The 25,545-nt window shown below is 42.1% G+C and overlaps 2 protein-coding genes across 6 annotated transcripts in view; one reads left to right on the forward strand and one right to left on the reverse strand.

Annotated features, from left to right (window-relative positions):
* LOC308385572 (uncharacterized protein) overlaps nucleotides 1–9,322 on the forward strand; it is a 39,419-nt gene extending 30,097 nt beyond the window's left edge. Inside the window, exons 2-4 of one of the 4 annotated variants that reach the window (XM_080864575.1) lie at nucleotides 1,223–1,317; nucleotides 1,651–2,247; nucleotides 2,902–9,322. In XM_080864575.1, the coding sequence (XP_080720701.1) occupies nucleotides 1,300–1,317; nucleotides 1,651–2,247; nucleotides 2,902–3,459 (1,173 nt within the window). In that variant the 5' untranslated portion in view covers nucleotides 1,223–1,299 and the 3' untranslated portion in view covers nucleotides 3,460–9,322. Of the gene's footprint in view, nucleotides 1–1,219; nucleotides 1,318–1,650; nucleotides 2,248–2,898 lie in introns of all 4 variants that reach the window. The other 3 variants (XM_080864574.1, XM_080864572.1, XM_080864573.1) reach the window with 3 other exon arrangements.
* Nucleotides 9,192–25,545, reverse strand: LOC308385575 (uncharacterized protein; the record flags this gene model as incomplete). 2 transcript variants are annotated; one of them, XM_080864581.1, is made up of 4 exons in its annotated part: nucleotides 25,255–25,545; nucleotides 22,314–22,419; nucleotides 11,523–12,287; nucleotides 9,192–9,746 (listed from the first exon to the last, which is right to left on the reverse strand). In XM_080864581.1, exons 2-4 carry the CDS (start codon nucleotides 22,329–22,331, stop codon nucleotides 9,192–9,194), a joined length of 1,338 nt encoding a protein of 445 aa, XP_080720707.1. In that variant the 5' UTR covers nucleotides 22,332–22,419; nucleotides 25,255–25,545. The 2 variants fall into 2 exon arrangements, with proteins under 2 accessions (XP_080720707.1, XP_080720708.1); XM_080864582.1 differs by lacking the exons at nucleotides 22,314–22,419; nucleotides 25,255–25,545 and adding an exon at nucleotides 21,413–22,222.

Genomic DNA, 25,545 nt, shown 5'->3' on the forward strand with positions numbered 1-25,545 from the left:
GTTCACAGTTTATTGTGAACACGTTGAGAGAAGAGTGAGAGAGTGTTTGGAGAAAAACACCAACTAATCATTAGCTCAGCATGCTGGGAGAAGTTGGAGCAGAAAAGTCTTTTCATTGTCCCTGCAGCTGTTTTTCTGCCTGCACCAAACCTCTACAGCCTCATTTCTATTTAAGTGATAACAGGAAGTCAGAGCGATCTGCTGCAGTATCAGGGTCACAATAACTTTATTGTCCAGCTGCTGTGGATGAACACATGAGAGGCAGTGAGCGATAAAATAAAATAAGAAAAGTTATAAATTGACATGGGTGAGAGTTGTTTATACAGACATTGTGGAAGGCAGCATGCAGGAATGAGGGAGTAAGTAGGGCGAATATCAGCAGCCTTTACAGACAGTTGCATCAGTCCACTGCTTCAGTGTCTTCACCAGAGATGGGCAGTTACAAGTAATGTGTTACTGTAATCCGATAACTTTTTTTCAAGTTATTTTAAATGTTAAACAAATTTCTTCCAGTCAGTGAATGTTGCATATAATTAAATTTTGCTCAATGCATAAAGTTAAAAGATTAAAATTAATAAAACAAATTTTAAAAAGAGACTTTTCCACTTGATGACATTATATATGATGGACTCGCTGTCGCTTTATCACCTATTCAGGGTGTAAATCATGTTTTTAAAAAGTAACTAAATAACTAATTACTGACAAAAAATAAGTAATCAGTAAAGTAACGGGATTACTTTTGGTGGGAAGTAATCATTAATTAGTTACTGATTACTTTTTCAAGTAATTTGACCAACACTGGTTTTCACAAAAGAGAGTTTTAGTTTGTGCCTGCTTGCAGGGATCAAGTCTGACATTTAGTCTGAGTAGATTTGAACTTTCCTTCTTCATTGTTTCCATCTTGCTTTGACTGCAGCTGTAACAACACTGATTCCAGCAGGATTTGTAAAAAGCATTTTGACAGACACACAAAGCTGGACAGCTTTTGTTCTGAGGGTTTGGAGAGAGCCTGTCTGTGTGTCTGCATTCACTTTGTTCCTCTAACAGAAAATCAATGTGCAGATGTTGATTCCTGCAGTGACTGTTGTTCCTCAGCCTGTAGAAACCATCCTGCAGCTGCTGGAACAAATGAATCTTCTAAATGTTGCTTTCTCTGGTTTGTGTTTGCTCTGCTTCTTTTTGTCAGAGATCAAATACATAAAAATATTCTTTTGTGTCCCAGCTGATCAGCAGGAGGAGAATCTGACGGAGGAACATTTTCAGCCATTTGGACTCAGCTCAGCCACTACAGAGGAAACAATGAGCTCAACACAGATGGTGAGAAAAACATCTGTTACACTGTTATTGAAACTGTGCACAGCTGGTTGTTAACAGCAGCTTTATCTTTTCCATCCTGGGCTCCTCCACACATACAGAAGCTACATTCACAAATAAAAACCACAGGAGTTACAAGAAAGCACAAAGATCATATTTTATCAGGACACTGAAATAAAATATAATCAGCTGCACTTATAATTTTTTCAGATGGTATATTTTTTTCCCAATGAGCAAAACAATTTCCTCATTGTCATTTTGATTACAGACGCAGTTTCAGTTTGTTCCACGACTGCATTTCACTCACTGCCTCTGTTTGTATCTCTGTCACTGCAGGACCAACATGGAGCGAGACGTCAGCGCTCTCAGGAGGCCGACAAACCTCACAGAAGAAAGGGAGAGAAGAAATACAGCTGTGATGAGTGTGGGAAGAATTTTACTCTGAAGTCTGAGCTAAAACATCATCTGTTCATCCACACTGGGGAGAAACCATTCATCTGTGACTTGTGTGGAAAGTCTTTTAGACAGCCTGCAAACTTAAAAAAACACCAAGTCACCCACACTGGAGTTAAAGCGTACAGCTGTGATCAGTGTGGCAAAGCTTTTACTGTCAGAGGCAACTTACGGCGTCATCAAGTTACCCACTCTGAAACTAAGGCGTACAGCTGCGACATTTGTGGGAAAACTTTCACTCATCTAACATACCGAAATACTCACCTACGCATCCACACCAGGCAAGATGTTTACTGCTGCGATCAGTGTTTGAAACCGTTTGTGACATACTATGAATTACAGCAGCACATGCTTACCCACACTGAGGAGAGACCTTATAAATGTGACCTGTGTGAGAAGGCTTTTAAAGAGCCAAATTCCCTGAGAAGACACGAACAGATCCACAGCAGAAAGAAACTCTACAAGTGCAGTTACTGTGAGGTTTGTATTTATATTTCTATCTTGTCATTTTCAGCTGACTGTTCGGAACAACTCTGCTCATTCAGTTGTTAGTATGTTGGCAATTCTCCTGCATGTGAAGGCAGCGCTGCGTGAGTTTCAGCTCTTATTTCATTGCTCAGCTTAGTTCTCCACACTCTGGACTCTCTGCTCGGTTCAGCTGGTTTTCCTGCTGCTCTGTAAAGTCAGCAACTCGCCCAGTCCTCCATGTGTGATGTCTTGTGAACCTTAATGTTCCATCCATGACCTGTTCAACCTGCAGTAATTACTCATTAACATCTAACTTCAGTCTGCTACCTGCTATGGTAAAGACAACAGATGGCAGATGCCACCAGTATACCCTCCTCACTGGTCGCTTTGCCCGCTTCAGCATCATCACAGTCAGTTTTATTTATGACACCATTAGGGTGCAGGAAGCTGCTACAGTTTTGTCCTGAGCAATAGGTATCACCACTCAGACAACACCACATGGAGGTATAGAAAGAGAAGTAGTCAAAAGTAGAAGCAGATTTCTTTCTTTTTTTTTCTCCACAGAGTCTCAGGTTTGTGTTGCAACATCTCCTTTGGATGATGCTTTGGATAAAAATGTTGAAGCAATTCCCTGACTTACACTGTCGTCGTGTCTTTGTTTAGAAGCAGAGCGACACAGATGGATCCAGTTCTCAACCGTGTCGCCACTGTGGTGGTGGGAAAGCGTTGCGTTGTGACCTTTGTGGAAAAACTTTCAATAATGAAAAGAACCTAAAGCTACATCAACGTAGACACACTGGAGACAAAATGAACTACTGCAAAGAATGTGGGAGAGGCTTCCCCACACCAAGTGCATTAAAAGAACATGAAATCTATCACAGTGGGGTTAAAAAGCACGTGTGTGACCAGTGTGGGTCATCCTTCACCACTGCAGATCATCTTAAAGTGCATAAACGAGTCCACACAGGAGAGAAACCATACAAGTGCAGACACTGTGACAAAAGTTTCTCGTACTCAGGGAGTCGTAACAATCATGAACTTACACACATTGAAGGGAGCTACAGCTGTGACCAGTGTGACAAAAGCTTCAAGAATCTCAGTTCATACTCCAGACACAAACGATCCCACGCTGTTAACAAACTTTTTCACTGTTACCAATGTGCAAAAACATTCACTTCATTATCTGCTCTACGCAACCATCGACGTGATCATGCAGGACAGTGATCACTGGATCACAATGAATCTGCAGAGGCAGAAAGATCCTCTTCTGGTTTCAGGGTCAGACTTAAAAACCTTGAGATCAGGCTCCACAGAGTTCAGCTGGAGTCTCCTGTAGAGAGTGCAGCTGATGTCACACTTGGATCTGATGAGCTAGCTCTGCTTTCTGGACCTGCAGTGAATAATCCTGGATGTTACATATAGGAAGCTGCAAGTATAGATGTGTACATCAAGTTTTTTTTCCTTTGAGGGATTTTAATATTCTAAAATGTTATCCCTGTTACATTTTAATCTTTGTTCTCTTAGGATATAAAAGTTATAGGAATACATTTTATTTTATATTACCAAACTGACATGTTTCTAAACTGCAGATGTGCATAGAAACATTATTTTTTACATTTCATTTTAACTGCGTTTTTTTTTTTGCTTTTCCCCCCCAAATCTACTGTTTCACTGTTACCAATGTGCAATTATGTTCATTATCTGCTCTGTGCAAACATCATCATGACAATGGCTGAAATCATTCCTATCATTGGATCATAATGAACCCTTCAACTGACGGGGAGCTTGTGCCATCCTTGCAGGAGTCCACTCTGCAGGTGGGGGAGAGGTGAGAATAAACTTAACCTGGGTGTCTACTGTCTTGTGCAGTCTTGGAGATGATTGAATGTTAGGGTGGGGGAGCTGGCCCCTCCCTGGGGCCAGCTCCCTGGGGCCAGCTCCCCCCTGGGGCCCCAGGGGGGAGCTGGCCCCAGGGAGGGGCATCTTGCTCCTCCCTTCTTTTCCTCCCCATCCCCGGCTGCCTCCCTCTTCCCGCTCCCAACACACCCACACAAGTAGGGCTTTGGGGTGCGGGTGTGTCACCAGGGGACAGGGGAGGCATCCCCCCCACCCCCTGTCCCCTTCTGGCCACCTGTGCCTCAATTTTATCTCACAGCTTAGACATCCACATTACTCACACTCTCATAACACATACATATAGGGCCTTGAGGGTGGGCACGTTAACGGCGTCCAGTGGACGGTCTGTGTGTTCAACGCCACCTCTGGCGCCGGTGCCCACCTCTCAATTTTAAATCCATGTAGACATTGAGGGTTCTCGGGAGAGGCCGTGCTAACACCTGCTGCTCTCTGGCAGCAGCACCATGCTCTCCCGTTTTTTTAAATGCACCTTAGAACAACACGCAGCAACACTACACATGAGTGAGAGGAGGGACGTTTGGGGTCTTCACACACCCCTGTTCTCTGCTGGCCATCGGGGCGGGGGGCTGGGAGGAGGTGTTGGCCGTCTGATTGGGATCTGGGATGCGGGGCCTCCCTGCTGCTGTGGAGCCTGGGGCGGTCTGCTTGCCTCCACCCCGGGGGAAAGGGTAACATCTCCTGGGTCTGGGTACCGTTTCCCCCTCCAGGGGCAAGGGAACCTGGACCCGGGGTATAGAGTTTGTTTGGGGAGTGTGATTGTGTGTTCAGTGTCCATGTATGTCTATCCCTACTTTGGGTGAGTGCTGAGTATATGTGTGCATGAGGGTGGGAATGCATGTTTGTGTCTGTTTGTCTGTGTCTATATGTCAGGTCGGGTCTTAGACTCCACCTCTCTGGGAACTCCCAGGCCCACCAAGGCCCATCTCCCCTCACCACACTCCCTGCCGGTGACTGATGCCTTCAGGTGATCCAGGAGATTTTTTTTCTCTTCTTTCTCTTTTTAAGTTTCCTTTCTCACTGCCCCTCTTCCCTTCTGTTTTTCTTTTCCTTCATCTTTCTTTCTCCCTTTCCTATCCCTCAGCCATGTCTGTAACAACTGAAAATAAAATAAATAATAACAACAAAGGTTGATCAAATGGACCAATACGGCAAGGCCATGATGATCCATTTGGCAAAGTAAATCCATCGGGTCTCCTTGTTGGTCTTCAGACAACAATTCTGATGGCTAAAGAACCAAATGGGACAGGCAAAAAAATAAATAATCTGAAGAGACAGACAGTTCTGTTGCATTTGAGAAGTTTGATGTGAAAGCTGCTGTAATTTCTGCTGAAATCCCTCATCTGTTATACTTCAGGTTTCTCTTAATTTTTCCTTTAATGTTTATTTGAATTTTAATTCTAAAAATGTTATCCTTATTACATGATCATTGTTCCTCCACTTGGAAACAGTAGTATTTAGTAGTAGTAATAATAATAGTACTATAATCAAAGAAATGTCTCACTGATCTCTTAATTGTCTATGTATCACAGGCATTCAAGCTGTAAATAGTTATATCATTACTTAAAAAGTCATCCCAGGACTCAGCTTGAAAACGAAAAACTCCCTGAAAAGCCTTCAGCTGATCCAAAATGCTGCAGCAAGAGTCCTGACAGGGACTAGAAAGAGAGAGCAGATTTCTCCTGTTTTGGCTTCCTGTTAAATCCAGAATTGAATTCAAAATCCTGCTCCTCACACACAAGGTCTTAAATAATCAGGCCCCATCTTATCTTAATGACCTTGTAGTACCATATCACCCTATTAGAGCACTTCGCTCTCACACTGCAGGCCTACTTGTTGTTCCTAGAGTATTTAAAAGTAGAATGGGAGGCAGAGCCTTCAGTCCTCTATTTTAATTGTGGTACAATCCAAAGATACCTTCTGTTACTGTGGTCCTGTCACCTGCTGACTTGAGATCAGTTACATCTTTGCATACATTAAAAACAGACTCCAGACCTTTTTCCATTGGTGGTGTTGTTAGGTTTAGTTTAGTTCTGTTTGCTGTTTTCACTGCCTTAAGCTGTTGTAAACCTAAACAGGTTTTTATGTCTATCTTCTGTGTTAAGAATATTTAGTTAACATGTAATAAAATGTGTGATATAAATAAAATTGCCATTTTCAGAAGCGTCTTAATTCTTCATGACAGAGATTTAACCAGTTACAGAATCATTCCTCATAACTAGGGATGTAAGAAAAATATCGCTCGAAAATCACAATATTTTGTTTTATGATACCGAGTCGATATTCAAAAGCAGTGTTATTGATTTTTTTTATTGACAATTTACATGTGTGATGGCAAGGCACACATGGTAAGCTCCACACCTCACCACCAGTTGATTCACTTTAGTTTACATTGCAGTCATTAATATATTATTGTTCAATATTGTTTCTTTATTAAATGAATTTATTTTTCCATCACACCTTCAAATGTTTATGTGGCGTGCATATAAATATTAACCCATATTAACACTGCAAGGTCAAAGTTCTGTTATATTCATACATTTTCTTTGTTTGAGTTAGCTGGTGTTTGGCTTCTCCTGTCTGGCAAAGGGCTGAGAGACTAAAGAAAGGCATCTCAAACATTATCAGTGAAACACAATCAGGTTTTTTGAAAGGAAGACTAATTCATAACAATATTAGGCTGGTTTTGGATCTCCTTGAATACAGTGAATTAATCCAAGAGAGAGGGTACATCCTGTTCTTGGATTTTTACAAAGCATTTGACTCAGTTGGACATACGTTCATATTTAAAACTCTGCAGTCTTTTGGTTTTGGACAGGAATTTATTATTATTAATTCTAGGCATTCCAGTATCCAGCTGTGTGGCATTGAGTCATAGGCCTTCTTGTAATCAATCCAGGCAGTGCACAGGTTGGTCAGTCTGGTCTTGCAGTCTCGGCTGATTGTTCTGTCTACCAGTAGCTGGTGTTTTGCGCCTCTGGTATTCTTGCCAATTCCTTTCTGTGCCCCACTCATGTATTGACCCATGTGCCTGTTCATCTTAGCCGATATGATGCCTGACAGGAGCTTCCATGTGGTACTGAGGCAGGTTATTGGTCGGTAGTTGGATGTCCCTTCTTGGGGTCCTTGGGGATCAGGACCGTCCGACCTTCGGTTAGCCATTCCGGGTGTCTCTCGTTAACTAGCAGCTGGTTCATTTGTGCTGCCAGACGCTCGTGGAGTGCAGTCAGCTTCTTTAGCCAGTAGGCGTGAACCATGTCGGGCCCTGGTGCTGTCCAACTCTTCATACTGGAGACCCTTTCTTGGATATCTGCCACTGTGATGGTTACTGGACCCTGTTCAGGGAGGTCGCTGTGGTCTGCCCTCAGATCCACTAGCCACTGAGCATTGCCGTTATGGGTTGCATCCTTCACCCATATGCTCTTCCAGTATTGCTCCGTCTCCAGCCTTGGTGGTGCTGTTCTCTTATTGTTCCCTTGCCACTGAGAGTACACCTTTGCTGGTTCTGTGGAGAACAGCTGGTTTATTCTCCTGCCTTCTATCTCTCTGGTGTACCTCCTCAAGCGGCTGGCCAAGGCTGTGAGTCTTTGCTTGGCAGTTTCCAAGGCCTCAGGTATGGACAGCTTGCTGTATTTCTTATGCACCTTCTTTGCCGCACCTTTCTGCAACTCCGTTAGTTGGCTAACCTCCCTCCGTGCTACTTTGATCTTGCCCTCTAGCCTCCTTCTCCTCCTCTGATAAACCTCCACCTGTACCAACAGTTGATCTGAACATGAAATCATGGCCCAAACTACTTGTTGTCAGACCAATATCTTTATTTTTCACATCAAACTGTTTTATAAAAGAAACTTTACACGGAGTTAATCAAATATAACTAATGCTTTAACAGTATCACTGTTTCACAATACAAACCCAACAAGAAAACAGCTGCAAAACACGCAGCTCAAAATGCATTCACTAAACTACACGTGGATTTAAAGAATACAGTAAATACACTAAAGTGAAAGGAGGACCCAAAAGCAGAGGTTTGATAGAATTTGAATTAAGTAAAAGTAGTCTTTGTGATCGTTTCAATGGTCCTGATATGTGCTGCACATCAGCTAACCTTAACAATTCTTTGCTGCCACTGTGAATAAGAATGTGTTCTTTGCCTGATTAAATAAAGATTACACTCACTGCTCAATCTCCTGGTACAAACTGGTACTACATGGAAGTACAGCCCATTGCCAGTTTAGCTTGAGATTCTTTTTTGTGGACATTAAGTCAAAGCAGCTTTTGTTTCAAAGCTGGTTGACAATTAAGTTTGTATTGGGTGCTGTAAGAGCAACTAGTGTGAAATTATTTGCGGTTTTGGGAGAAAGGGATTTAAGATTAAAGTTTAAAAAGATAACACATAAAATTACAATAAAACAAGGTGGGTTTTAAAAAAAAGAGCATCAACATTTATCAAAGAAAAATTAAGTTGATCTATATATCCATAATTCCAACTTCTAAATTTAAGATGTTTAAAATGTTTAGTAGGTTTAATCAGCAATATGCAGACATCTGACAATAAAGAACGTGTGAAGGTGAGTGATTAAACAATGACTTAACTCAGGTATAAGTGCTTCTTCAGAGAAGTATTTTCTTCAAGGAATAAGGCCTAGGAAGTAGGCTAACAGGTGGCAAGGCACTCAGGTAAGTGCTATTCAGATAAGAGTTAAACAAGAATCAACAACTCTCCTCTCTTATTTTCTATAGGACAAACATTTTCAACATTAAAGTTTCTTTTACAGAATGAAAATCTCTCAAAGAAAAAAGAAAACACTTGATGTGCACATCTATACTTGCAACTTCCTTAGTTTAACATCCAGGATTATTCACTGCAGGTCCAAATCAGGGGTACCTCATCAGATCCAAGTGTGACATCAGCTGACACACTTTTTTACAGGAGACTCCACCTGAACTCTGTGGAGCCTGATCTCAAGGTTTTTAACTCTGACCCTGAAACCAGAAGAGGATCTTTCTGTCTCGTCAGATTCATTGTGATCCAGTGATTTCAGTCATGCATGATCACGCTGATGTTTGCACAGAGCAGATAATGAAGTGAACGTTTTGGCACATTTGTAACAGTGAAACAGTTTATTTACAGCGTGGGATCGTTTGTGTGCGGAGTATGAACTGAGATTCTTGAAGCTCTTGTCACACTGGTCACAGCTGAAATTCCCTTCAATGTGTGCATCTTCATGAACATTACGATGGCCTGAACTTGAGAAGCTTTTGTCACAGTGTCTGCACTTATATGGTTTCTCTCCTGTGTGGACTCTTTTATGGTCTTTAAGCTGATTTGCAGTGAAGAAAGATGAACCACACTGGTCACAGACGTGCTTTTTAACGCCACTGTGATAAAGATAATGTTTTTTTAATTCACTTGATGTGGGGAAGCCTCTCCCACACTCTTTGCAGTAATTCATGTTGTCTCCAGTGTGTCTACGTTGATGTAGTTTTAGGCTATCTGGATGATTGAAAGTTTTTCCACAAAGGTCACAATGAAACGCTTTCCCACCACCACAGCGACGACAGGGTTGAGAACTGGATCCATCTGTGTCGCTCTGCTTCTAAACAAAGACACAAACACAGTGTAAGTTATGATGATATTAAAACATCTATCGTTTCATATTGTATGCAAAACCAGCTGTTCACGGCAATATTTTTTAATCGATTTGATGGTCGCTCTAGAGGCTATATCAATCTCTTGAAGTTCTCTCTTGCTCTTTTATTTAACCTCCTAAGACACTCTTTCATGGCATACATTTTCAATTTCTCTTTGCTATTTGTGCTGTTTGGGACCTAAAGAATGTAAAAACAAAGAATTACCTAATTATTTCTTTTATCTGACTTTTGTTTCTGAGAAAAATGACATCCACATAACAGGACATGTGATAGAAAAGTGGCAGTATAGTGTACTTTAAGTTGATATCAGGCCTTTGTAGAGCAAATGTTTTTTTAAATTTTGGTGTAAACAATCGAAATTGTGATGTCCAGGTTGTATGAGATTAAAATAACCACACTATGGATGGACAAATGAATGTTTTTATGCATACTTTCGTTAGGAAAACCACCGTTAGTGAAACCATTGTGCGACTCCGCCGTCAGCTTGTTTATTTTCCACATAAACCTGTCACGATAAAGTTCAAAATCCTGTTGTCTAAGGAGCTTGGAAAGAAAAGCGTCCGGACTTCTTTAGGTTGCTTGAAGACGTTTCACCTCTCATCCGAGAAGCTTCTTCAGTTCTAAGGTCAAATGGTGGAGAGTCCCAGATTTAAACCCCGTGGGAGTTTCCCCCCAAACAGAGATAAAAGGACCCCCTGATGATCTTCTACCTAATCATGAGTACAGTGTGAAAACGGGTGTGGGTCACAATCAGCCAGGATTTCGGGCGAGCTCATTGTGAAACCTAGCCCCACCCCATCATGTGATTTCCTGAGGTCAGATGGCCCAGGGTGTGAGTCAACGTTAAGGCATCTGGGAAGGGATCTCAAAACTGAACTAGAAAAAGTTGCATTTCCTGCGAAAATGCAGTGTGAATGCCGTGTAGTGGAATCTGAAAACACTGTGTAGAAGCTGAACTCTGCTGAAAACTGCTTTATTTGAAAGACTACACTGAAGAGTGTCAAGAAAGCAGATTACATGCAAGCAGGGAAGATGTGAAGCATCTGTCTCATGTAGTACTCGAACCCTTGCCAGAGCAGCTGTGCAGCCCACTGCGCCAAACCAGTTCTGGTCTCAAAACAAAGATATGATGATGATATGATATGATCTACTACGGTGGCAGTAGATGCTAATCTATGACGAAGGATACGGTGAAAGATAGTATCAAAAGCTGCTATAAGGTCAAGGAGAATGCGGGTGGTGATGAATACAATATTTGAATTTTTAAAAAAGCCCTCCACATTTTCTGGAAATATTTGTTGGTGTTTTTAATTGCTTTTTTGTACTGCTTGAACACTGAAGTGGCCCTCCAGTGAGATGATGGCCCACAGCACATTTAAGTTACGTTACATTACTCTAAATGAGTAATGTAATGGAATACGTTACAAACTACTTTTTGGGGCATGTATTCTGTAATGTGTAGTGGAAAACAACATTGGTCACAAGATATTAACTCTCAAGCTGCTCTCCGATGCATCCATTGGAGTGTGAATGTTAGACAGAAAGGTGAGAAACTTAAAACTTTACGTTTTTTCCAACATCAGGATAATTTCAGGAGATTTGTCTCAGATTTGACTGAATATTCTGTACATGAGGTTTTCATGTCTCATTTAGCTTTGAAATTAAAATCAATTCACAAAATACTTCAAAATAAGTGTGACTGTACAAAGAAAAATACATACCTCACAGTAAGTGCACTTGTAGAGTTTCTTTCTGGTGTGAATGTGTTGATGTTGTCTCAGGGAACGTGGCTCTTTAAAGGTCTTCTCACACAGGTCACATTTATGAGGTCTCTCCTCAGTGTGGCTAAACATGTGCTGCTGTAAATATTTGTATGCCACAAAGGTTTTGCCACACTGATCACAGAAGCAAAAATCTTTTTTGGTGTGGATGCGTCGGTGAATATTACGGCTGAGTGGCCAGCGGAAGGTTTTTCCACAAATGTCGCAGCTGTACGCCTTAATTCCAGAGTGGGTAACTAGATGCCTTTGTAAGTACTTACTGCAAGCAAAAGCTTTACCACACTGATCACAACTGTATGCCTTAATTCCAGAGTGGGTAACTAGATGACTCTTTAAGCTTCTACTATGAGCAAAAGCTTTACCACACTGATCACAGCTGTATGGTTTAACTCCAGAGTGGGTAAATAGATGACTCTGTAAACTTCCATTGTCAGCAAAAGCTTTACCACACAACTCACAGCTGTACGCTTTCATTCCAGAGTGAATAACTTGATGACGTCGTAAGTGGCTTCTGTGATTAAAAGCTTTACCACAACGATCACAGATGTACGGTTTAAGTCCACTGTGGACGAATTGGTGTGTTTTTAAGTTGCCAGAACGGCTAAAATCCTTCCCACACTCCTCACAGGTGTATTTCTTTTCTCTTTTCTGTCTTTGAAGTTCATCAGCCTCCTGAGAGTCCTGACTTCTTGCTCCATGTTGGTCCTGAGGTGACAGAGATACAAACAGGCAGTGAGTAAAATGCAGTCGTGGAACAAACTGAACTTTCCAACTCCCTCCATTAGTTGAATCAAAGATGTTAACAAAAACATTGTAGGTGTGTTGGTGATAGTATCACATTATAATCAGATGCTACAATGAGAGTTGTACTTAAAATGCAGGGTTCATACGCCTTTTTTAGAGTAAAATTTAAACACTAATAATAATAATAATAATAATAATAATAATAATAATGGATTGCATTTATATAGCACTTTTCGGGGCTCTCAAAGCGCTTTACAATGCCACTATTCATTCACTCTCACATTCACACACTGGTGGAGGCAGCTACACTTGTAGCCACGGCTGCCCTGGGGCAGACTGACAGAAGCGAGGCTCCCATCACCTCTTTAAGCACTTTTAAGGTCCATTTTGAAGCCCTTTCAGCACAACACTAAACATAAAAATAACAATGTATGTTTCACGTCACATCAACCCTGGTAAGACCATGTGAAAATTAAAAGAAATCATCCTTGGTTGACTTAAACGCTTTTGTTCCCTTTTTGTTAAAACTTACAAAAACGCACCACACAAAAACACTGCAAAGGGAAAAGGTCGTCTTGTATGTATATAGTGTATGAACTCAGTTAAAAATGAAGATGTGCAAATGTGAACAAATCAACATGTTGAGATATTCATGTCACATTGAAAAAAACAAAAACACCCCAACCCCACAAAACAAGAAAACGGCACTGTGGTTGTCTTGTGAGGTGGTATAAGTCAATAACCACATGTATGTGTATTGCATGCATGTAACCCCCACATACTGTTCCAATTGGATTAGCCCACACAGGTACGGTGGCTCATAACAGACAAATGATGTAAAATGATAATTTAACCAAATGATCTACATCCTTTCCATTTAGCTTTCAGTCTTTCTAGACGTTATTTTTTTAAAGTGAATTTTAACCTAACAGTGTTTATGGTTGGACAAACCCCATACCTCAGTACAGCACCAATCATTAGAAATGCAAACACCCAGTCAACTTAATTTCTCAACATATTGACTTTAGACTGATTATACATACATGTGATGCCATTGTGTTTATCTTGGGTTAGGTCTGCAGATGTGACCTGCACATGTAATGTATGACGCCTGGTTTACAATCTCTTGGTCGGGTATTTGCACAGGCTTGGGAGATGATGCGCTCTGTGAGTCTTCATTTGAGCGTGTGTGGTGCTTGCAGTGCGAGTGTAGAACTATCCAGAATGGTTGGTGTCCTGGCACTCAGGGTCATAGTCATGGAGCTATGGCGGCGGCGGATCTGCCATTGGGAGGATGTGGCAGCGATTCCTCCTGTAGGTTCTTCTGTCGATCTGGATGATGTAGGATCGTGGCTCGTTGCTCTTCCTTCCTACAGTTCCTAGCTTGTCAGAGCCTTTTTCTGTCTGCATTCAGACCACTTGTCCTTCTTGCAATGGCTGTAGTGTGCAGCTGGACCTGTCCCATGACATTTTAGTGTGAGACTTTTGACACAAAGTCGGTCACTGATCTGCCCTGAGATCCTTTGTGACGAGCTCTAAAAGCTTGCTGCACACAGTAATCCCTGCGCGTGTCTGATGAGACATGAGACGTTTGTCAGGGGAGACTAGTGTTGCAGGGAATGTTTCTAAGGTTTAAGAAGTCAAGAAAAAGTCAGTCCAATTTCTCTGTGATTTCTCCATGAGTTGTTTCTCACTATGTACTGCTCTCTCAGCAAGACCATTTGACTGTGGAAACTCTGGTCGAATGAGTGAAGTCCAGTTGCTTCGCAAACTCGTTGAACTGCTGACTTGTGTACTGTCTGCCATTGTCAGTAATGAGCATGTGTGGTGCACCGCTGCTGTGGTTGAGTGACCGAGAAGGTTGATCTCAATCCATCTTGAACAGGAATCTACATGGACCTGGTATTGTTTTCCATGCCAGGTGAAAATTTCGGGAGGTCTGTAGAGGTTCTGTCTTCTGATGCGCATTAGTGCTGCTGCACACTGTGCAAGAGTGCAGCTCTTCCGTGATGTCTTTTGACATTGCCAGCCAAAAGATGAAACCTTTAGCTCTGCATTTAGTTGCTTCAATGCCTAGATGTACTTTGTGGACAATATTGGTGTATTCTTTGTGCAGGGATTGGGAAATCCTCCACGCTGAGCTCATCCCTGTATGGAAAAAAGGGGCTAGAGCGGGCTTGACTTGGCTGTCTCTGATGGGCTATCCTCGCTGGATGACTGTGCTGAGGGCTTGTAGCACATCACTCACTGTCATCACTTCATAATCAGTGTGTTCAACTCGGCTTTGTGACAACGGAGCGAGTGGAGCTCTAGAAAAGGGTGTCAGCAAGATACATGTGCTTTCCTTTTTTGTAGACTAGGCGGATGTCATAACTCTGTAGTCGGAGTAACATCCCCTGGAGCCAGGCAGGGGTGACATGGATGGGCTTTTTTCATTACGGTCACCAGGGGTTGGTGGTCAATTGCTTTGACAATTGTCGCCTTTCCATAGACAGAATCTTTAAATTTTGTGCAGGCGAATACCATGGCTAAAAGCTCCTTCTCCATATCATATGTCCATGGGAGCATGCGATGCAAAAAACTTGCATGTGTTACATACACATAGTCGAAAATTATTTTCTAGGACTCACGTAAACTTCCCCATTGTGAAAAGGTGCAAATCTTTGTTCCAGACATGGAGAGGTGCAAGGCAGATCAGGAGCAGAAATTTTGTTTCTAGACTTTGCGACTCATTTTATTTCTCTGTTAAGAAAAATATTCAATCAGATAGTTATTTGTGGTGAATGAAATGCAGTTCCAATTTCAACCCATTTTAAGCACCACATCTAAAGTTCAAGCACTTTTTACACCTTGAAAGGACTATTAAAATCCAAGGATTTTCAAGGCTTTCAAGCACCCCTACAAACTCTGAAAATTCTACTGTTGAAGAAATATTGATCACTGCAGAAACTCTTCAACTGCTTTTATTGTTATTTAAATGTTTGCTGTATTTTCTTGTAATTTCTGTGGCTTTTCTGTGTGAATGTAGATTCTGTATGTATGGTTTTATGTTCAATATACTTAAAATTGTTAATCTTGTGGGTGTAATTAATATTTTTACATTTGATTTAATCAATTGTAAACCGTTTTAATGTTAAATAATAGTGATATTTCCAATTCATTGAACACATTTAATTAAATCCAAAGAGCCCTTTCCACATCCTTTATGAGCATGAGCAGAGAATGAAAAAAAATCTTCGCGCATACGCATTGACCTTCTTCATCTATGCCACAGTGTGCTTTGGCCACGTGTCTGGAAAGAGGGATTAATCGCGATTCATCCGTTGGAGTTATGGTAATTTCTTCGTATTTTTAATAGAATATAATTTAACTAGTACTTTGTGATAATATATGGGGTATATTTTTCTGATAAAAATATAGGCTTTATATTTTCCGGTAAATATATGGGCCATATGTGTTCTGTAGGTTTTAGCATTTTGCTAGCATTGGAAACATTTGTTTGCATATTCAACGTTACTGCACATCTGAATATTCCCCAATCTGTGTTTAAAATTTCATTAGAACTCCAAATAGCACATTTTGCCACAACTCAGTGACACAGTCGATTATTTTTTTCACTCAAACTTGGTATAAATACTGCAAATGTGGTGGTAGCCCGCATACCTCATATAAATATGACAGTGTGTAGTTTTTGTCATTAATATCTATTGAAATATTTTTGATTCCTTCTGAACAACACTCCTATGCAACTACACTTTTCTTCCTACTTTCGGGTGGTACACCACGCTAAAGCAGCGTATTCCACGACCCAATGTATCGGAATCAGTGTAACTGGACTCCCAATGGCAGAAAACTGCACACTGTCACTTAAAATATTGGAATAAAAGCTGCTTTTCCCTTTAGTATATTTTGGAAAAGCAGACATTTGTGAAAGTAGGTGTCTGCTGTGCATCCAGTTAAAAACCATACATCTAGATTTTCAACTAGCAGGCTATGTTACATTACTGTGACAGCTAGTGCGCATGCGCCAACCAGCGTGCAGCCTGTTACAGTCGCTCCTGCTTTTCTCTTAGTTTAGCTCTTTTTTCTTACGTATTCTTTTTTTTTCTGACTTGTATTTTCCTCCGTTTTCTATCTCTTACTCAATCATGTGGATTGAGAGAGTTTTTGTTCTTCTGGTGGCCGTGGAACTCTTACTTTTATCAAGGACCGCGGCACATCTCCTACACTCACGGACTGTTTACTCCAGAGATCAGCTGATCGCCCTGATGCCGGCCGGCTCGCTGGCCAGGCCCGCAGAAGTACCAGCTGAAATTTGGAGGAAAACACATCGGGGATGCAGAGGTCAAGGACAGAAGAGAAGAAAAAAGGTGACGGTGAGACAGCGGAGGCTCGAAGCGAGGAGGAGGTTTAAACCGTGTCTGCCGTCTATCATGATGGGTAATGTGCGATCGTTGGCAATTAAAATCGATGAGCTCTCAGCACTGGTACGGAGTCAGAGGGAATACCGAGAGTGTAGCCTGATGTGTTTCACCGAATCATGGCTGCACCAGGACATTCCCGATGAGAATGCTTCCGTGGAAGGCTTCCACACTGTTCGGGCGGACAGGGACAGCATCGCTAGCGGTAAGCGGAAAGGAGGTGGGCTTGCTGTTCTAGTTAACAACCGGTGGTGTAACCCTGCCAACATAACAATAAAAGAAAGGATTTGTTGCCCCGACACTGAACTGTGTGCTGTTGGACTCAGGCCGTATTATTTACCCAGGGAATTCTCTCACGTCATCTTGGTGGCTGTTTATGTTCCCCCCTCTGCTAACCCCACAGCTGCATGTGACACTATCCACTCTGCCATAGCTCGGTTACAGACTCAGCACCCGAGTGCCTTTATTGTGATCTCGGGTGACTTCAACCATGTATCACTGGACAATACACCAACATTCAAACAATATGTGGACTGTCCCACCAGGGGAGAGAAAATTTTAGACTTACTGTATGCTAACGTCAAGGATGCATACAGCTCCTCCTCCCTCCCCCCACTTGGTAGGTCAGATCATAACCTGATTCACCTCACCCCCCGCTATGTGCCAATTGTGAGGAGGGAACCTGTGACCACCAGGACTGTCAGGAGGTGGTCAGAGGTGGCCTTAGCAGAACTACAGGGCTGTTTTGAGGTGACCGACTGGGAAACACTCTGTGAGCCTCACGCCGAGGACATCAATGGGCTTACTGAGTGTATCACAGACTACATAACTTTCTGCACCGACTCCATTGTTCCAGCTCAGACTGTTCATTGTTACCCAAATAACAAGCCGTGGGTGACTAAGGACATCAAAGCCCTCCTCAACAACAAGAAGAGGACTTTCAGAGGGGGCAACAAAGAGGAGGTGAGGAAGATCCAGGTGTTACTAAAGGACAAGATCAGAGAGGCTAAGGACAATTACAGGAGGAAGCTGGAGTGGAAACTCCAGCAGAACAGCATGAGAGAGGTGTGGAGGGGCATGAAGACCATCACTGGATTCAGGCCAACCAACAGCAGGGGAGCTGAGGGAGGTGAGAATAGAGCCGACGAGTTGAATCTGTTTTTCAATAGATTCGACACCACAGTGTCTGCTCCCACCCCCACAACCTCACCTGCAGTCAGCCTGGAATCCAGAGCCACACCACTGTGCCAGCCTCTCTCTTCACATGTTGCCTCCTGTGAGAGTCCTGACACCCCTCCTCCACCCATCACCTTCACTCAATACCAGGTTGAGATGCAAATGCGGAGACTTCACTCAGGCAAGTCTGCTGGACCAGACGGAGTGAGTCCCCTTGTCCTCAAGACCTGTGCCCCCCAGCTGTGTGGAGTCTTTCATAAACTGTTTATGCTGAGTCTGAGTCTGCAGAGGGTCCCGGTGATGTGGAAGACATCATGCCTCGTCCCTGTACCAAAGACGCCTCGTCCCAGTGGCCCCCAGGATTACAGGCCCGTGGCACTGACCTCCCACATCATGAAGACCCTGGAAAGGCTCATCCTGGACCAGCTGCGACCCATAGTAAGACCACATCTGGATCCCCTTCAGTTCGCTTATCAGCCTCGTCTCGGAACTGAGGACGCCCTCATCTACCTGCTCAATCGTGTACACCCATCTGGACCAGCCGGCGAGCACTGTGAGGGTCATGTTTTTTTTACTTTTCCAGTGCTTTCAACACCATCAGGCCGACCCTCCTGGGTGATAAGTTAGCAGCGATGCAGGTGGATGCTTCTCTGGTGTCCTGGATTGTTGATTATCTGACAGGAAGACCACAATATGTACGTCTCCCACAGTGTGTGTCTGACAAGGTGATCAGCAACACAGGGGCACCACAGGGGACTGTCCTCTCCCCCTTCCTCTTCACCCTCTACACCACAGACTTCAGCCACTGCACAGAGACCTCCATCTTCAGAAGTTTTCTGATGACTCTGCGGTGGTTGGATGCATCAGCAGGGATGATGAGACAGAGTACCGGGCTGTGGTCGACTCCTTTGTCACGTGGTGTGAGCAGAATCATCTGCAGCTCAACGTGGCAAAGACCAAGGAACTGATCGTGGACTTCAGGAAGACCAGGAAACACTTGACCCCTGTTTCAATCCAGGGGGTCAGTGTTGACATTGTGGAGGACTATAAATACCTTGGAGTACACATTGACAATAAACTGGACTGGGCTAAAAACACCACAGCACTTTACAGGAAGGGCCAGAGTCGTCTCTATTTTTTGAGGCGACTGAGGTCCTTCAACATCTGCCAGAAAATGCTCAGGAATTTCTATGAGTCTGTTGTGGCCAGTGCCATCCTCTATGCTGTTGCATGCTGGGGGAGCAGGCTGAGGGTCGCAGATGCCAACAGACTTAATAAACTGATCCGTAAGGCCAGCAATGTTGTGGGGATGGAGCTGGACTCCCTCAAGGTGGTGTCGGAGAGGCGGATGCTGTCCAAGATAAAGACAATGTTGGATAACACCTCCCACCCACTCCATGACATGTTGGTCAGTCACAGGAGCTCGTTCAGTGAGAGACTGAGATTACTGAAAAGCACCACTGAACGACACAGGAAATCTTTCCTGCCTGTGGCTCCCTGTACAACGCATCCACTTAACACACTGTTTGCTGCTACAGCTACACATGTTTCTTTTCCAACTATTTATTTATGAGTGACTTATGTATGTATGTATATATTGTACTATTCTTAGTTAGTGTATTGTCTGTCTTGTCTTAATGTTGGTTTAAAATGGAGCACTGTAACAAAAAATAATTTCCCCCAGGGATCAATAAAGTATTCTGATTCTGATTCTGATTGTTTCTCCCTGCAAGTTGTGAAATGAGGATTAGAAATTCATCTTTATGGGGAAAAGCATGTTTAAAATTACTTAGGAACAATTATGAATTGGTTAAACAACAATAAAAATTGACTTTAAGTTCTGTGGGGGTCTCTACAAACATCAAAAAAGTAATTGCCATGCATGTGTTGTTTTGTTTAGAGTTCGCGAATCGAAACGTGAATGCATCCTTAAAGCTTTGATTATATACCTGAATGAGAACCCTCAAAATCTCATCTAAGAGTACATGGTACGTTTATTTTTAAAGGGATATTCCACCCCTCAGTAAAATTTTGACTGTCATAATTCCCAGAGTTTTGTAAGTTGAAAAATTTATTTTCTAAACAAGCCCAGGCATTCTCCTGATCTGGCAGCAATCAGTTTTCTTTAAATTAGCTTACAACAATAAAGTGCAAGGGAACTACTAGGATTTTATTTCCATTCACTTACATTGTTTTATGCTAAACTAAAGAAAATAACCCTGTACAGCAGAATATTAATAATAATATTATTAATATTGTTATTATTATTATTAACAATAATATTAATAATAATATTATTATTATTATTAATATTATAAATTTGGCACCGATCCATCTGAGTGAGGTGTAAATCAACTCTTCAGTCAGTGTAAAGGGGAAAATATTCACCACCTGTTGTGTAGCAGGTAGCATCCAGCTGCTGCTGGACTCCAACCCTTCATCTTACAGCCATTTTATTGTTTTTGTCGTCCTTTCCGTTACAACTCACACAACTATTGGAAATGCCTCCTCCTTGGCCAACTTGGTTATTTACTCCAAAGTCACATTTTATCTCAAGAGGGGTTGAGACTTCCTGTTTGCCCGGGGAATGTTCGCAAGAAAAATGTGCTCATAGGGTGTTTCGTTAGCGTTGTGTGGCCATACCCCACAGATGGTAGGGGCACCCACAAGTGTCCATTTCTTAGTTTTGTTTTTGTCATTCGATACGTGTGCGGTCTGGAACTCTCTCGACCGTGTGAACCGGCCTTAACGGTGTGCACCGCTGCATACTCCTTCTGCCCTCTCTCCATGTTTCATTTCTCTTTTTCTTGGTCTTTATTTGGTGATAGTCTTAAATCCACACTTTTCTTTGGTCTGTTCTCCTCAGTCTCATTCAGGGATCTGTGTAATCAGGGTAGTTTGGACCATTTATCTAAAATGGAGTGAATAGACAGATGATGCGATGACCAAAATACAACGGATTTAAAATATTTCTGTCCTTTTTAGGATTTCAACATGATGGAAGCTGAAGAGCTCGAGAGGATGGATTTTTGGTGTTTATAAAATAATCCACAAAGGAGCACAGCCTGATGACTCCCTTGAAGATGTTGGCGAGCAGGTGTGCACTTTTGCCTGGGCTAATTTACTGGCTCAATCCGAGTTACCCAAAGCCACTTCGCTACACATTTGAGTTCTTCCAGAAGGTGCTCATGGGACTGGAAGACAAATAACGGTCTGACAAAATACAAGTGCTGAAGAAAAAACTCTGCCATTTTTCTTTTGATTGTGGAAAAGAAAACATAACTGGGGACAAAATGACCCAGATTGATTTTTTTTTTCACTTTAACATTTTCTGCAGTTTGAGTTGCTGTGGTAATTCTGCAGACAGAAAGTGAAATGAAGCAGAGTGTTTTGATCGAAACATAGGGTGTGTGACGTGCAGCGGAAATACATATATATATAACCATGATGGCACAAGACAGACGCCAATTATCAGTGCCGAAGAAGCACCTGAGAAGACATCGCGAAGGCTTCCTGGCCATCCAGTGTAGATGTCAGTGAAACTGTTGGGAAGACAACGTGAACATTTTACTTGTACTGTATAATCTGCAGATTCTGACAGAAATCTGCAGCTATCCTTTGAAGCACCGCTCCTCTAAAACAGCAATAAGGATAATTATTAGGTTATTTACATTATTATGTAAATAACAAAATAACTTAAAGCAAAAATTGGGGAAAGTAAAGTCCAAAGTCTTTATATTAAATTTTTATATTATAAAATTCAGAAAAGAATGGAATTTAATATTCCCCAATCCCTGCACAAAGAATACACCAATATTGTCCACAAAGGTCATCTAGGCATTGAAGCAACTAAATGCAGAGCTAGAGGTTTCATCTTTTGGCTGGCAATGTCAAAAGACTTTAATATCACCAACCATTCCCATGTCATTATGGTGTATCCATATAAATGACCCACCCTGTAGATCACAAAATGATCCATTTTCTGTAAATTCTCTGAATTTCACACATGTCGCCCAGCTGAAGACACTGCAGCTGGAGTCGAGTGTTTTGATGATGCATGAAGCTATACATTTTTAGACACAAGTTGTAATGGCCGCCATCTTCTTTGTGAGTATTTATTAGATGGCCGCTTGCGGGGGAAAGCATGTTTGAGTCTAAGGTTTATTTTGACGGCTCTTTTTTGCTTCTCATCCGTAAACTCTCTCCGTACTCTTTCATGTGATTCTTGCATAGGTGATAAAAGACAAAAAAATAAATATTGCTGTAAACGGTGTATATTGCAACACCACGAAACAAATGATAGCCCATAATATAAAAGACAGATATCGTCATTCGATATACATTTCATCATGTTGCACAGCCATAGATGTAACTGAGATATTTTTCTCACCTCCTGTGTTGAAGTCATCGTTTCTTCTGTAGTGGCTGAGCTGAGTCCAAATGGCTGAAACTGTTCCTCTGCTGCTCCACCAGACTCTTCTCCTCCTGTTACTCAGCTGGGACACAAAAGTATAGATATGTATTTTATCCCTGACAAGAAGAAGCAGAGCAAATAAACATTACTACACTCAGTGACAACAATACCTATGAAGCTTCAAGGTGAAACCCCAGAAGCAAAAAGAAAGTCATCAGCTGCAACAAGAACTTGAAAAAGCCACTGAGCTCCCTGCATACCACCACCTTTACCCAGGGGATGCTGCACCCTGTATATATGAACTTCCATAGACATACAAAGAAGGAGTCCCACTGAGGCTCATTGGTAGCAGCATAAACTGAGCCACCTACAACATTTCCAAGCACCTCATCACCATCCTAGCTCCCCTTGTGGGGAACACACCCCATCACATCAAAAACTCTGCTGACTTCACCAACAAGGTCCACAAACTTACACTTGATCCAGATAAAACCAGAGTGTCCTTTGATGTGGTCTCACTTTTCACTTGTACACCCCCAACCGAGGCAGTGGAGACTGTCAGGAAACAACTACATCAAGACAGCTCCTTAAAACCAGAACCAGCTTCACCCTGATCAGGTCTGCACACTGTTAGACCTCTGCCTTACCACCACATATTTTAAATACAACGAGGGTTTCTACAGACACAAACATGGATGTGCTGTGAGCTCCCCAGTGTGTCCCATTGTAGCCAAACTTTACATGGAGGAAGCACCGAGCCACATGATAGAGTGAAACAGGGTCTCACAATAGTTTCACTCAGGACCTGCTGATAATGACACACACATTTGCTCTTTTGATAAATCAATGGTCAACAGTGGGTCGATGACCCTTTCAGGGTACAACCCCCACGAGGGTTTAAATACCTGGGAGTCCACAATGCAAGAACTCCAGCAACACTTAAGGGAAGATGAACAACTTTAATAATTGACCAACGCGTTTCGGCTTGTGGCCTTCATCAAGGTCATAGTAAAACATTGTAGAAAATTGCTTAAATCAATCAAACCAATCGAAACTTCATAGATAGATCAACTGACATATAACAGGTAGGTATTGGTTAATTGGGGGCGGGCCCCACACTTTGGAAAGCTCTGGGTTAAGTCACGCTTAAGTAAATACTGGACTAGATCATTAATGATGATGACAGGGGGGAGGAGACATTATCCCCACCTGTCTCAAAATAACACGTGTGAAATACATAAGAAGAATACTATGAATATATACAAAAAAGGGACAAAAGGGCAGTATTTAATAATAAAAGGAGGTTGGTCCAGCAGTTGAATTAAAAAACAAGAGGACATCGTCACACGGGAACAGATTTGTTAAAAGGTCCTAATTTATGTCTCTAAAATGTAAAATCTCTAAAATGTAGACTTAAGATGAGCTGTCGAGAATCCTACTCCTTCTTTGGCTGAAAAAATGAATAAAATTAATTAAATAAACATTACCCATAAACATGCCATCTCGCATTACCCATGCGAGAATAATGTAACTAATAAAATTAGAATAAAAACAAAAAATAAAAAAGGCTCAGTTCAGAAAAACTCAGACCTGTGGGGTGCAGACTCTTAAAGCGGAATATCCAAAATGCTTCTCTTTGTTTCCCGGATAAAATTAATATTACCACCATTTTGGTTTAGTTTAATGGCTTCAATGCCTAGAAAAAATAATGGCAAAATAAAATGCACGCAGGAATGAATTTTGTTCACTCAAATTCAGCTTTTCTTCACTCAAAATAAATTTCTCCTCAAAATGCAAAACTTGCACCAGCAAACTTTTTTTTTTTTTACGTGCGCTCAGAATAGTGGCACAAAAATAACGCCATAGTCAGCCTCCAGTTAACAACAGTGGTGAGAAACTGCACTACTGAACCTCCACTGACTGAGTAACTGCAGTTTGGTGCTTCATCAGAACTTCATGGCAGGAAGTGTTTCAGAGTGGGGACAGAGACAGCTGCAAAGTTCAGCTTTAGTGAGGCTAAACTCCAAAACCTGTTTTCAGCTAATGACTCTGCTTCTGTCTGGAAAACAATCAGACGGTGAACCAACCACAGACCTAAAGACCCCACTGCACCAACCATTCACAGCTGAACAGCTCCTGCTGCGGATTCTACCAACAAAACGTGATCACAGTCTCTCCACCCTCCATGGGTTCTCTCCATACATGACAGGTACATGACAATCGTGACTCTTACTCCCACAAAGCAACATGTTGTTTTCAAAGTGCTACATAAACAAATCATGGTTTGGTAAAGCAGGTAGACGAGAATCAGAGTCTCCATCATAAACCACAGGTGGACAAAAATAAATAATGTCCAACATTCAATCCACAACATGATTAAAAACATTCTTCTTCTCCCAAATCAAAAAGAGCTGCACATTAACCACCACAATATATTTTTATTCTCTGTGCTTTCAAATATGAACACTGTTTACTTTCGTCTGTTTCATTAGTTTTTGTTAACATCTTCCTGTGCATCACTTTACAGCAGCCACACTCATTGAAATGAGACTTTGTAGGAGTTCACTTCCTCTCATGTGTTCATCACAGCAGCTGGACAATAAAGTTATAGTGACCCTGATACTGCAGCAGATCGCTCTGACTTCCTGTTATCACTTCAAATAGAAACGAGGCTGTAGAGGTTTGGTGCAGGCAGAAAAACAGCTGCAGGGACAATGAAAAGACTTTTCTGCTCCAACTTCTCCCAGCATGCTGAGCTAATGATTAGTTGGTGTTTTTCTCCAAACACTCTCTCACTCTTCTCTCAACGTGTTCACAATAAACTGTGAACAGACACCGAGGAGAGCAGCAGAAGACCTCATTCAGGAGCTAAACTCAACATGAACTGAACTCACAGTAAAGTTAGCTCGGTGCTTACCTTTAGATGAGCCCACAAACCGAGAGAAACTCCGCGATGAAGCTGCAACTCTTTCCAAACACAGGAAACAGATCAGGGAGCAGAGACCCACGTGGTTCACGCTGATCGCAGCTACGATCCAGGAGACAAGGGTGGGCAGATCGAAGCAGATATCGATCAGGACGTTGGTAGTGGTTTATGATCGATACTTTAGTTTGTTTCTCTCCTCTAAGTTCACTACTTTACTCCCGTTTCATGACAAAGCAGCTCTCTCTGCTCGGCTCCTCTCCTGCGCACACACTTTGCTCCGCC

Source organism: Rhamphochromis sp. 'chilingali' (genome assembly GCF_963969265.1).
Source record: "Rhamphochromis sp. 'chilingali' genome assembly, chromosome: 18".
NCBI lineage: Eukaryota > Metazoa > Chordata > Actinopteri > Cichliformes > Cichlidae > Rhamphochromis > Rhamphochromis sp. 'chilingali'.